This window comes from Diabrotica virgifera, chromosome 6, assembly GCF_917563875.1.
Source record: "Diabrotica virgifera virgifera chromosome 6, PGI_DIABVI_V3a".
Classification (NCBI taxonomy): Eukaryota; Metazoa; Arthropoda; class Insecta; order Coleoptera; family Chrysomelidae; genus Diabrotica; species Diabrotica virgifera.
The window spans coordinates 49,929,620-49,944,603 of NC_065448.1; the positions used below are offsets into that span (position 1 = coordinate 49,929,620).

General features: G+C 31.4%; 1 protein-coding gene across 1 annotated transcript; it reads right to left on the bottom strand.

Moving 5' to 3' along the window:
• Positions 1–212: 212 nt before the first annotated feature.
• On the bottom strand, positions 213–14,255 carry LOC126886953 (zinc finger protein 429-like). Its single transcript, XM_050654141.1, has 2 exons — positions 13,999–14,255; positions 213–1,188 (listed from the first exon to the last, which is right to left on the bottom strand). Exons 1-2 carry the CDS (start codon positions 14,207–14,209, stop codon positions 569–571), a joined length of 831 nt encoding a protein of 276 aa, XP_050510098.1. The 5' UTR covers positions 14,210–14,255; the 3' UTR covers positions 213–568.
• Positions 14,256–14,984: the final 729 nt, after the last annotated feature.

Genomic DNA, 14,984 nt, shown 5'->3' on the forward strand with positions numbered 1-14,984 from the left:
GGGTATGGAGAACAGTGCCTACGTTCTTTCCGATGAGGCTCCAATAAGAGCCGAAAATCGCGATTCAGAGGACTGGACTGCGCTCCGTATTCTAATTGAAAAGTAAGATTGTTTTGCCTTCGCATTGCAACTGAATAAAAATGGTATAGATTTTTATTTTATAGTCGTATTATTCCGAAGAATAACCAGGTGCATTTTCCGTTGGAACTTTACCAAGCTGCAGACGGGGGATGTGAATTGCATAGTGTAGAATTCCTTCCCTTTGTCTTCACTGCAGCATCCATTTGGCTTGCAAATTGTAGAAGCCTTGGAGGTGTCACCAGGGAAATGTACCAATAAGTTTTCAATTTAAAAATCTTTTAGTAATATTTTTAATATTTTCAATATTATTAATTTTGCTATTAGGATTGAAAACTACTTCATCTTTATTTTTTAATATGTATTGTCTTACATTATTTCAGCATGTCTGCTTGATCAAATTGCTCCACCTAAGATACAGTTTTTTCCAGAGTGCATTCTCACATGACTTTTCAAATAAATTGTTGTACTAAACTGCTTAAAACAAATTTCACACTTGAGTACTTAGGACGCTTCTAGAGTGTGTCTTCAAATGTGTTTTCAATTGACCTTTTTGTGAAAACTGCCTAAAACAAATTTCACACTTGTGAGGTTTTTCTCCAGTATGCAATCTTATATGTAGTTTCAAAGCACATGACTGAGAAAAGGGCTTCAAACAAATTTCACACTTGTGAGGTTTTTCCCCAGTGTGCACTCTTAAATGTTTTTTCAAAGTACTTCCCTCACTGAACAGCTTAAAACAAATTTGGCACTTATAACGTTTTTCTCCGGTGTGCACCATCGAATGTTTTTTCAAATTACTTGTATCACTGAACTGTTGAAAACAAATTTTACACTTGTAAGGTTTTTCTCCAGTGTGTATTCTCAAATGCCTTTTTAACCTTCCTGCTTGAATAAATTGCTTAGAACAAATTTCACAGTTGTGAGGTTTTTCCCCAGAGTGAATTTTCATATGTTCATTTAAATACCCTTTTTTAGCAAATTGCTTAGCACAAATTTCACATTTTAATGTTTTCCCTTCAGCTGGTCTATTCATAGGTTGTTTCTTATCGTTTGAATGTACATGTATCGTTTTTATAATTTCCAATGTGTTCACCTCTTGTGGAAATCCTACAATAAAATTTCTATAAGTAATAATTACCTATCATTAAACATCGCATGTAGTGCAGTCACTTAAAGTTTTCACCTCCGATTTCTTTGAACCTCCTTAAGTGACAGGATGCCAACTTGCGCGTTTACCCTGGAGGTGGATGCCACCCCTTCTCGGAGGTAAAAATTATTTTATTAAAAGTAACCCCCTAAATCGATAGAAGGACAAGTTGTAAGCACAATTTATTATACACTCACCGGCACGAAACACGGACACCTCAAAAAATGAGTCACTTTTGATGTCTTATCTCCTAAACCTGTTGTCCGATTTAAGTAATTTTTGCAACATTTTTATAGCCTTATTCTTTAAAAATATCGCTATAAAAATATTGTTGCTAGACAGATAAATTTTCATTTTATATCGGGTGTACCAACCAAACTGGGTTTTTTTCTCAATTTTTACAACACTCTGTGGAATATTCTAGCCTTTATAAAATATTGAAATTAAAACCCAACTATAGCACCAGGCTTTCTTAACATTCTGTTTTTTATTTATTCGCTTATGTTGGGGATTTTAACAACTAGCCCATGTTCTTTATCAATACAGGGTGTTTCTAAATAAGTGCGGCAAACTTTGATGGGTAATTTTGCATGAAATAGGTAATATGCGTGAAATAGTAATTTTGCATGTAATAGGTAATTTTGCATGAAAAAATAATGACCGTTTGCTTGATAAACCTATGTCCGCAACTGCTTCGTTTCCGAGAAACGGGATGTTGAATTTTTTCTTACAAACTAACGATTTATTTATTGCTCTAAAACCAGTTGAGATATGCAAATGAAATTTGGTAGGTTTTAAAAGGTAGTTATTGCGCATTTTTAAACGCTTTTATTTAGTTCAATAGTTTGTATCAAATCTTTAGACGTTAATTTGACTGCCTTATCTTCAATGCAAATGAATGAAAATTTGCAGACATATGCATTCTCGGGAACAATACACGAATAGTTAACAAACATTTTTTTATGTTTAGTAATTGTTTAAATAAAAAAAACGATTTTAATGGAAAATGCATAAATTCTCTTGTTTTTTACAATGAAGAAACTTAAAACTTTTACAGATTGTAGCTAATTATACATAATTTCACTTTTTACGTTAAGGTACTAGTACACTTTAGAAGACCAAAAATAAGCATTTTTTTCAAGATTTTTTTTCTCAGAACTCTTATTAAAAATGAACATAAAACTTTCTACATATTAATATCTAACTCTTAGAGAATACAAAATAAATATCTTTTTTCATTTATGCACGTACACTAATATTATAGAGGGCGCCAAAGTCGAAGCCTCGAATGTAGTTCCGATGGCGAACAGTTAATCTCAGGATTACGATCTCTGAAACAAAAAAATCGTACGTCATTTGAAAAAGGAAGGTCTCTTACGTGACAATTTACCACCGTTAGTGAAAAATTCCGAAAAAATAAGATTATACGGAAATTTCAAAAAATTCTGTGAAAAAATCGTCCGTTTTTCTTCAGTTTTTCGTGGTTAAATAGTATATTATTCAACGAGCATGTAATGATGGCTATTACTCACGATGATGAAGTTCGCGACACGAGCCGTAGGCGAGTGTCGTAATTCATCAGAGTGAGTAATAGCCATTACATGCGAGTAGAATACTATACTTTTTCTACGATCTTTTTATTTGGATTAGTAGAAAAATATAATTATCAACTACTAACATTATTTAAAATCCAAAGATTTTATTTTTCATAAGAAAACATATTTTATATAACTATGGCAACACTGTTAGAATCATAGAAATGCCATTAGTGTCATCGTAATGTCGGTGGCTTTTAAAAATAAGACATATTTTAAGGCAATTACATGAAAAAGAACGTTCGCTCCCAATGAAAATCTATTTTACAATCAACGGTAAGTAAAACAGAATTCATTGATATAAATTTCATATGCGTACACTCTTTTACGGAATTAGTACACTTTGTTTACCTTTTAATATAACGTCAATCTTTAAATGTCACATGTTGAAATTTAAACGTAAAAAATATACTACTATAACCATTGTTATAGTTAATAATCCTTTAAACATTTTTCGAAGTTAATTGTTTATATAAATATCAATGATTATTTTATATAAACAAATTTAAGTAATTTTATTTGCTAACAATAAGTAGGTATATTAAAAGTGCCATGCACCACTTCAATCTAACTTCATCCCGTGAGTAATAACCCGTGAGTAACTTCAGCCCGTGAGTAATGAACTATTACTCACGGGTAAAGTAATGGGTGTTATTATCTATTCAAAAACAGTGAGTAATGAGCATACTATTAAACGGTCGTAGAAAAAAATATTTATTTTTTTATTTTTTGGTCAAATTGTGGTAAATTGTCACGTAAGAAACCTTTCTTTTTCAAATGCAGTACGATTTTTTTGTTGCAGATATTCCAATCCCGAGATTAACTGTCCGCCATCATTTTTCGAGGCCTCGACTTTTGCGCCCTCTATAAAATTAGTGCACGTGCATAAATGAAAAAAGATATATTTTTTGTACTCTCTAAGAGTGAGAGTATTAATATGTAAAAAGTTTTAAGTTCATTTTTAATAAAGGTCATGAGAAAAAAATTCTTGAAAAAAATGATTATTTTTGGTCTTCTAAAGTGTACTAGTACCTTAATTGTTTACGTTATGCTTCATAAATAAACAATTAAAATGTGTTGCCTTTTTGCCGATTTCGACTACTTTTCATGTTTGTACATCATAATACATGTACATATTATGTTTTATACATATACATATTTTAATAACGCTGTGTCTAGGTACACGCTAACGTGTACGCAAATAAAAAAGTTACGTACACGCGAAACGTCATCAAGTCAGTGCCGTCACTATTTAGCGTGCACTGTTACTGGTTTTTTGCATACACGCTAACTTGATAAGTACTTGTATATACCACGAGTATCAGAGAGTCAGAGTATTAGAATTTGTCTAATCGCGTTGTTTTTACTATAAAGAGTTTTCTTATTTTTTATTTGTTTAGTGTTTTTTTTTAATTAACTATGGAATGTGGACAATTATTTAGTTCTTTTAATGAGTTTTATTTTAAAACAGTATGAAAAAGATAAAGAGACAAAAATTCGTGATTAAGGGTAGTAGAAATATTAAGATAAAATATACAGGGCGATTGCTTTGTTTGATAAAGCTTAGTAGATCCGCTATAGTAATATAAATATAGCAATAAAAATTAGTAACAAAAATTGTAACAAACTTTGAGCTTAATAATATTACAAAATTAGTTAGAATGTTACAGGGCGTTCGATAACATAGTGGCAGACCAAACTTATATATTTTTTAATGGAACATCCTATATTTTATGTTCGAAATCTTCTTAACTTTCTCATCAAAAAATATAAAGGTTTATTATGTTATAATATAGGGTATTTACAAAGTTATAACCAATTTTCTATGAAAATAGTAATAAGTTCAACTCCCTGTATAAATGGAAATAAACACAACAGCATTGGTTTATAAACTGGTATAATTAACTTACGTATAAAAATTATTTTAACAGTATATTTTGTACATGTCAACTAAATATTTATTTTGTTAACAAATGTAAAACATACCATACCAAAATAGCGTGCACCAAAATATAAAGTCACTGTGCACGCTAAATAATGACGTCACTGGCTTGATGAAGTTTAATTCGCGTGTACCAACTTTTTTTATTTGCGTACACGCTAGCGTGTACGTAGACACAGCGTTTTACTAAACATGACGATATATTTTAATATTTGAAAAATGTAAGGCTAAAAAGTGAAAAATAAAAAATATGAAAAAAAAATTTTACGAAACGCTTTCCTTTAATTACGAGTGACTAAAATTAAAAATAATATACAAAAAAAATCAAACAAAAAGCAAAAAAATAAAAAAAAATTGAAAAAGTCTAACATATTCGTTAAAGAAAAGCGTGGGGCGCGTCTTCATCGAATAAACGGTTTTCTCCCACGTTTTTCTTTAACGAATGTGGACTTTTTAAATTTTTTTAATTTTTTTGCTTTTTGGTTGATTTTTTTTATTATTTTTAATTTTAGTCACTCGTAATTAAAGAAAAGCGTTTCTTAAAAACCTTTTTCATATTTTTTTTTGACATACAATTAAAAATTTTATATTTACCATTGGCGTGCATGCGGATAATATGACCCATATGCACGCAAATGGTGAATATAAAATTTTTAATTGTATGTCAAAAAATGCGCAACCTCGTAAAACCTATCAAATTTCATTTGCATATCTCAACCGGTTTTAGAGCAATAAATAAATCGTTAGTTTGTAAGAAAAAATTCAACATCCCGTATCTCGGAAACGAAGCAGTTGAGGACATAGGTTTATCAAGCAAACGGTCATTATTTTTTTATGCAAAATTACCCCTCAAAGTTTGCCGCACTCATTTAGAAACACCCTGTATTGATAAAGAACATGGCTAGTTGTTAAAGTCACTAACTTTTTTATTATCCAACATAAGCAAATAAATAAAAAAAACAGAATGTTAAGAAAGCCTGGTGCTACAGTTGGGTTTTAATTTCAATATTTTATAAAGGCTAGAATATTCCACAGGGTGTTGTAAAAATTGAGAAAAAAAACCCAGTTTGATTGGTACACCTGGTATACAATGAAAATTTACCTGTCTAGTAACAATATTGTTACAGCGATATTGTTAAAGAACAAGGCTATAACATGTTAAAAAATTATTTAAATCGGACAACAGGTTTAGGAGATACGAGACATCATTTTTGGGGTGATGACCCATTTTTGGGGTGCCCGTTTTTCGTACCGGTGAGTGTATATAGTTATTAAAATAGATCAATACTTTTTGAGTTAATAAAGATCAAAGATTTTAATTTTTCTTGAAAAAAAAAGGCATTATTAAAAGAGGTTTTTATAAATTACACAAAAACTATTTAGTTTTCACAAAAGAGTTAGCATTACCAATATTGAAGCTAACAAAACATTGAATAAACTCCTTACCTACCTACTTGAAAAACCTATTATAACTAATTCAAAGTGAATTATAGGTAATAGGGAACTTGTACATTTTTTGTATTACATAATAATGTTCAGCTTTGTTTAAAAATGAGATTTCTAAAATATCACGCTTTAAAAACTCATGATGACTTAGAAGTACAAATTTAAAACCTTCTCTAAAAAAAAGTTCAAACGACCTGTGACGTCACATAGTTTAACTTTATGGTTATATTTAGGCATATTCTTCTTCTTCTTTAGTTTATTGGCCTCCACCTACTTGGGTATTTGGCCAGCTCATAAGGGAAAATTTATATTCTGATGACATTTATCGTATGTCACTGTAATAATATATACCAGTTTGTTGAGATTGGAGTTTGATACAGTTTTTGAAGAAAAGGAAAGAAGGTTTACTATGGAAAATAAAAGAAAACACTCTAAGTGTTGTTTAGTGCCATTTTGTAAAAGTACAAGTTTTCTATGGTTTTCAAATAGTACAAACGATCAAACGTATTTTCTACTGACGTTTATAATGTCTAATTTAAAATTATATACTTTGTTTACTTTGTAGGTGCAGAATGTAAATATAATCATATGACGTCACTACGCGTTTTGTGCTAGCTGCTTTAATTTGAATTTATAATCGTCTTTAGGGGCCAAATGGAACACAAAAATAACTTTTTTATCTTTGATACATGTTTTAAATTATGTTCTTTGTGATTTATTACATTTTTTTCGAATTTAAAATTTTATGCAAGTTCCCTATTGAATGTATATTTTTTTGGAGACTACTCAAATCTAAGTATTCAAGCTTACATAACGGGAAAACCATGTATTTTATCAAATATACCTACTACACACTTGTCAAGGTACTGAGGAATACCTATCAAATAAGCTCCAGAAGAAGTTGATAGCATCAAAATTAAGAAAGTTATAATGAAAATAAGGGAGACTTGGAATTTTTTAGGAAAAAGTGAAAAATACAATATACGCTATTTACACAAAAATTAAAATTTATTGTAATCATTATAAGATTTTCTTTATTTACAATGCATATTTAAAAAAAAAAGAAGAAAAATATTATTTAAAAAAATCAGTTTATTTCTAAGAAATCTTAACTACTGTAATTATATTGCTATTACCGTTCTGAAGATATTTCTTTGTGGAATTTATGTAATTTACTCTTCTAACTGGGAAATAATAAGCCACAATTTAACTTGAAAAATGATTTTTTGCACGATTGATCATTTTTGACTGTTTACCGTGACAGATTTTACGTCAGTAGGTGACATTTACTAGCAACTCGACGGTAAGTAATTCACTTACCGTCGAGTTAAAAAATCTCTTGTAACGTTACAAACGTCACATCTTTGATATTTTATTTTTAAATAATTATTTTACCTTATTTCCTTTAATATTTCATTAATAATTATCTTCTTCTATTTGGTTTACCCATTTCCCCCTTTAAAAATCGGTTGGCGCCCTCTTTTATTATCCTCTTTGATTATTCTCTTTGATTATCCTTTTTTAATACCCTCTTTTATTATCTTCTATTTAGTATATCTCTTTTCATTTAAATCATCATACTGAACGCACCCTGTATATACTCTCTAAATATCTGTATTTCAATACTGAACATACCTGCTACTTCATAGTACTTGGTCGTCGTTTCAAATGTCGTTTTCAATGACAGTGTCACTTCATCCGTCATCCCTACCCGCTGACACAAAATCCAAATGGAAGGGGAAAATAAATCTATTTAAAGAGATGAGCCCATAAGGCCCTATCTATTTCCATATCATTTCTCTTGGGGTGAGTTCTTATCATATTAATTACATTTCTACATCTTACAGTTTTTCTAATGTTTTTTTATCTAACCTAACTTTCAATGTCAGACCATGTGTTCTGATATTTTAGTTTTGAATATTATTTTTTTTTAATTTACATATATGCACGTTTAGTAATTAAAATTTTAACTATTCTCCTCATCTAAATTCGATCTAATTTACCATTGCCAATTACTATTTCTGAATACTATTTGGCAAAGGTACAATTTGGTTTTCTTCTTGATCGTTGATATGTGTTTACTCTTCTAGTTTTTGGAATAAGATCACCGTTCTCCCTCCGGGAGTTTCAACAACCCTCAAATCGCCGGCGATAGAACAACGAGGACATGGCATCCATACTGCAACCCCAACAACTACACTGCAACGACCAACACCTGTAGGCCTGGTGGAGTACAGCTTTTAGAACCCCAGAGCCCGTTGCAGAACCAGCAGCAGTACCATACGACATCAAGAAGTTACCATCGAGCCGAATACCAAAAGCCATTGTTTCTTTATGAACAATAAACATGATTAGTTAAATATTGTTGTTTTGTTTGCTTCCATTCCAATTTTCATAGTTCATATCTAAGGTTAGGACAAGACGAACACACACCTGAGTGACTGAGCTAAGCTAAGGGTGTAACGATGGCTATCTTGGTTAGTTGGGGTAATATTTTCAAATATTATTTCAATTGGCTGGGTAGTCCATCGCTTACTCGTTTCACTCTTAATTTTAATTTATTTTTTGAAAGAATAAAGAAAACTAACGAATTATTTATTAATATTGAAACTTATGGTACAATTTGTTAATTTTTCTCTTCAAATACGCGATCAAAGTTGAACACTTGGAAATATCAATGCCATCATAAAGAAAAACGGTGGATTTAATCATTGAATATTCTGCCCAGAGGCTTCCAGGAGCTTTCAACTGCATATGTCTTTGAACGAAATATGCCAATAGAGTCTTTTCTTCGATTCTTAAATTCTTGCCTTCGCACCATTTTTTAAAACTTTGGTAGGTATTTTGATAACGGATTTTGGATTTTTCGGGAATAATTGCGGAACACCCTTCTTACCAAACCCGTTCAATTTCTTCAAATTCACTTTCGCTCATATTTTAATTTATAATAATCAAAATTGTACTTAAAATTATTGACAACTAAATAAAAACTCAATTCTCCATTGTTGTTATGCACCCTAGTTACTACCTAACAACCAAAGTATCTATCTTGATAAAATGAATGAAACTAGTCAATATGACGAAAATGTTTAATTTTATAATTTATAATGGTATCAATCGTGCAAAAAACGTTATAAGCATGTCGAACGTTAAGGGTAACCGATCTCAGACAATAATTGGAGTCGTCACTCCGCTCCTCCTCCAAACAATTGTCTTCGATCGGTATAAAACCCTTACCGTTCTCCATACTTAATATACTATTATTGACGTTTTGACTTCCACTTCGTGCATTGTTATCAAAATATTAATATCAACATGTTCATTGGCACTAATTATTGGTTGGGTTCAACAAGGAGCCAATTCAATATCGCGCATAACAATAGTTTTCAACAGCGACCCTTTAAGAGTCAACGTCAGTAAAATCATTTTTCAAGGTAAATTGCGACTTATTTCCCAGTTAGAATAGTAAATTATATTGATTATTATAGAAATATACAATTCATAAGTAGTTTAGGAGAGTTTATTTCATTTTTTTTTTCGAAATTTTTCATTTTGGTCCTCATATGTCTCAGCCATGTGTTGTGTAACTTTATTTCTCTTGTTCCCTGGACGGTTAATGATATGTTTTCAAGACCTCTGAGATTGTTGGATTTTATTAATAGATTTTAACATGTAAGATACAGTTCCACTTTTATATTGTAACCTTGTTAGAACCACCTCATAATATGCCCCTTTGCTATACAAGCTTCATAGCCTGATCAAAGAACAATCTGACCAAAAAAAAAAATAAAGAAAGGATGAAAATTTGGGAATAGGTAGTTGAAATTGTCTATTTTTATACAGGGTGTTTGGTAAAGAATGGGCCATAGCTTAACCTTAGATTTCTGAGCTTAAAATAGGTCGATTTAAGCTAACTTACCTTAGTATGAAAGTTGATAGTAACCGAAATACAGGGTGTCAAAGTTAAACTTTTATTTTATTTATTTTTAAATATTTCCTGACAGGTATGGGATAATAACACGAAATTTGGTAAGCGGGGGTTTTTTGGGACAAGAAATCTAAATTCGCCACCAAAAATGATGTATTGTCCAGGAGGCGCCACATACGCCTTTCAACGCTCATTTAATAGGTTCAATGTTTTTTGTTACTCACTTTATATACTTTTTGAATGAAAAATTTTATTCTCTTAATATTTTTACTTAAAAAAGGTATACTAGATTGATCTCGCTAAACTCAACCGTTTTCGAGATAAACGGATTTTAAGTCTGCGAGGCACCATAATTTCCTGCATATCATTGTAGTTACACCCGAAAAATAACTTAAAACCATAATAATTGTGGTTCTCATATTTATGTCATTGCATCGCAAATTCCATTTAAAGAAATTTGCGATACATTTTTGGAAACTTTTAAGGTTTTAAGTTATTTTTCGGGTGTAACTACAATGATATTATGCAAAAAATGATGGTGCCTCGCAGACTTAAAATGCGTTTATCTCGAAAATGGTTGAGTTTAGCGAGATCAATCTAGTATACCTTTTTTTAAGTAGAAATATCAAGGGAATAAAAGTTCTCATTAAAAAAGTATATAGAGTGAGTAACAAAAAAAATTGAGCCTATTAAATGAGCGCTGAAAGGCGTATGTGGCGGCCCTCTGGACAATACATCATTTTTGCTGGCGAATTTAGATTTCGGGTCCCAAAAAACCCCCGCTTACCAAATGTCGTGTTATTATCCCATACCTGTCAGGAAATATTCAAGTATAAATAAAATAAATTTGACACCCTGTATTTCGGTTACTATCAACTTACATACTAAGGTAAGTTAGCTTAAATCGACCTATTTTAAGCTCAGGAATCTAAGGTTAAGCTATGGCCCATTCTTTACCAAACACCCTGTATAAGAGAAAGTTTACAATTCTACATCCCAGAATTTTTGTCATATTCTGTAATATCTTATCCCATCTACATACAAGATTTTTGTAAAATGGAGGGGAATACCCCCTTCTCGGGGGTGAAAATATATATTCAAAATAAGTCCTGAATTGGACAAAATCACTAATTCTATGCGAATTTTGTTCTATACAGTTTTTTCACTAAGTAAATACTTTTTGAGTTATTTGTGAGTGAATATGTTCATTTTTAACAAAGAAAAACATGTTTTTGGACGGTTTTTCGAAAATATGAACTCAAAAAGTAAGTATTTCATCGAAAAAATATTCTTAGCACAAATATAGCTTATAAAAAAGTGAAAAAAAATGGTGTATGCATGAAGTCTACGTCTGTAGACTCAGCAAAAACCGGACTAATGAAAAGTAAGTTCTTCCTCGTCAAATTTCAAATCAAATATTTCAACGTGAAATAACGTGAAATAATAATCGAATATTTCGGTGAAAACTCATTAAAACTTTTTTAAAGTGTTTAAAAAAATGTTCATTTTTGTTTTCTTAAAAAAGCTTCTACCATTAAAAGTAAATGAGTTCTCAAAATTCTCAAAATATTGTTAGTCCCTTTTATATTTTGGTAAAAATAATCACAAAAATCACCCCCTAATTAGCATCCACATAAAATTAATTATTACCGCTTCACAGGTTACTTTACGTAGATATATATTGTTTATATGATCTATAAGTTTCATCGGTTCAAAGTATGTACCCCTTTTAGAAAAAAATTGGTTTTGAAATAATTTTTTTTTATAATTTTGAAAAAAATTACAAATTTTTTTCAAAATAAGTTTTTCAAAAAACATACGCCTGTTTTGGATTACTTCGACAACGAATATTTTACTGTGCAACATAAGAAGTACAAAAGTAAATGGCGCTAATAATTAAATTCCAATAAACAACAATGTAATTTGCAATTTACTTTCGTTCTTCTTATTTTGCACAGTAAAATATTCGTTGTCCAAGTAATCCAAAACAGGCGTATGTTCGTGGAATGGCCCATAGTAACCCATTCAAGAAATTTTAACTACAGCCTTTTCAAAAAGAAGCACTTTGAACCGATGAAACTTACAGATCATATAAAGAATACATAAGCAAAGTAACTTGTGAAGCGGTAATGATTAATTTTATTTGGGATGCTAATTAAAGGGCGATTTTCACAAAATAGAAAGGACCAACAATATTTTGAGCGTAACTCACTTACTTTTAATGTTAGAAATTAAAAAAAAACAAAAATAAACCTTTTTTTAAACGCTTTAAAAAAGTTGTAATGAGTTTTCCCCGAAGAGTGCTTAGTTTTTTTGGTTTTTTCACGTTGAAATATTCAATTTGGAATTTGACAAAAAAGAACCTACTTTTCATTAGCTACAACTCTGCTTTTCACCACCGAGAAGGAGGTATTCCCCTCCATTTTACAAAAATGGAAGGAAATTTTTTGTAAAATGGAGGGGATGTAGAATTGTAAACTTTTTCTTATTTAATAATAAACAGTTTCAACTACATACTCCCAAATTTTCATCCTTCCTTTATTTTTTTGGAGGTTTTCGTAAAGTTTTGTATTCTTTGGTCGGGCTATCATCCTCAAAATCAAACAAGTACAATGGAAATTGTACATGTAATTGTATATGTAAATTGGACATTGATGTTAAGGGGATGGGTAGGTACATAGTTTCGGCTGTAACGCTATTTAAATAAGATTCATTTTTTTCAAATCCTGAGGAAACTAATAAGTATATTTGAAAAATTTAAACGCAGAATGAAAGATTACGTTCTTACCGAGTGCCGAAAGTCCCTGAAAACTTCTGTAATGTTTATTTTAAATAAGTTATAGGGGTGAATAACTAAGAGAAAATGTATTGTGATTTTTAATTTCAAATATTTCATTCAAAAGAAATTTTTTATTTATTCTAAGGGACTTTCCACCTACGAAGAATTGTCTGTATTTTCTGGCCAAACACCATCAGAAACAAAGATCTGCTACACCTGGCCCAACAAAAGAGGGTAGAAAATGAAATAAAATCCAGAAAGTGGGGGTGGATAGGTCACACACTCCGAAAAGATAGTTCCAGTATTGCAAAAACTGCCCTAGAGTGGAATCCCCAAGGAAAGAGAAAAAGAGGTCGCCCCACACAAACTTGGAGAAGATCCATCATGGACGAGATAAGAAGTCAAGGAAAGTCTTGGAATGAGGTGAAGGCCCTAGCGCAAAATAGAACCCAATGGTGCGTTTTCACTGAAGCTCTATGCTCCACTTAGGAGTTCAAGAACATTATATATACATATAAGGGACTTTCTGCCCTCGATAATAATTTAGTCTTTCATTCTGAGTTTAAATTTTTTTAAAATATTTATTAGTTTTTTCAAGATTTGACAAAAATGGACACCATGTCCCTGCTCCAGATTGAACATTAACTATCTTTGTGATACAACGCACTGAGTCAAATAGAATATGATGACAAGACAGGATTATCGGATTAATGGTGCGATATCAAGATTATAAATCAAGGCTTACATCATTTGAAAAATATGACTTAAGTACACCCCTTTAGTTTGAACCCATTTATTTATGGTTGGGACATGTCCAGAGACAAGATGATACGAAAACAACAAAAAGAAAATATTACAATGGAAGTCGGTAGGAAGGTGAAAGAAAAGAAGGCCCAGAACGAGATGGTTGGATGACCTGAAAACAATGAATATAAGACAATGGAGGAGAAGGGCACAAGAGAGATCTGAATGGAGGAACATAGCCATACAGACAAAGACCCATTCAGGGTTATGATACCAAAAGATAAGCACCGAATCTGATATTATGTTATAAAATAAGTACCATTATGGTTTGCTTACCTTTTTCATTTGTTTGTGTATGTTCATCTTGTCCTATTTCAATCTTCATGGGAGTTTTCTTCAAGTCTTCATAACCACATGTATCATGTATACTTTCCCTTTTGGGTTCTTCCTTTATTTCAATTTTACAGCTATCCAGAAGAGCATTATTCACTTCAGTATCTATTTCTATTTTATACGTCTCCTCACCAACTTCTTGTTTTACCTCCATTTCATTAACCTTTCGCTATTTCAATTTCAACTTTAAACTTAAACTCAAACTATCTACTGTCTCAAACTCAAAACTTGTGTAATTACGTAGGATGTAAAAGACGTGAGTAGCGATAAATACGTTTATTGATATAGACGAACACAAGGATATATTTCAATCCCGGGAGAACCGCCGAACACTGTAACTGATAAATGATACGCGATTAGCTGAAGACTGAATGAGAACTCTCTTTCTAGGCCCAAGAGCCTAGTTTTATAGAAGCTTAAATTGGGTCATAGGTGACGCTAGTCCCCCGTGATTTGTATATCTAATTAAGGTAAATAATTCTACTTTTGTCAGCAGTTTCGTGACATTTCCAAATTATATTGTTGATAATTGACCAATTTGTATCTAAACTAATTAATCTACGTGCGTGAATATAAAATAAATAAATTCGTGCGGTCTACTGGGTGATAAAATAATTCTGTTCAATATCGAATATGAATTCTGAATATTTATTATTGGACAAAACTCAATCAACTTGATTATCAAAAAGCCATGTCGTCAGCTGTCAAGTGTCAACTGTTGAATGAACTGTCAAAAATCATTTTTGTCTTTTCTTTAGCTTTGATCGCGCAGTACGTCCTGGGTATACCCAGAGGGAGAACGCCTGCGCATTACAAAATTGGGCGTTCGCGGAGTCCAAATCTTTCCCTCTGAACACCCTCCGGATTTTTAATTCGGTGTTCGCGCAGTACAGGAAAAAGATCCTGAACGTGTCCGGAATACCCTCTCG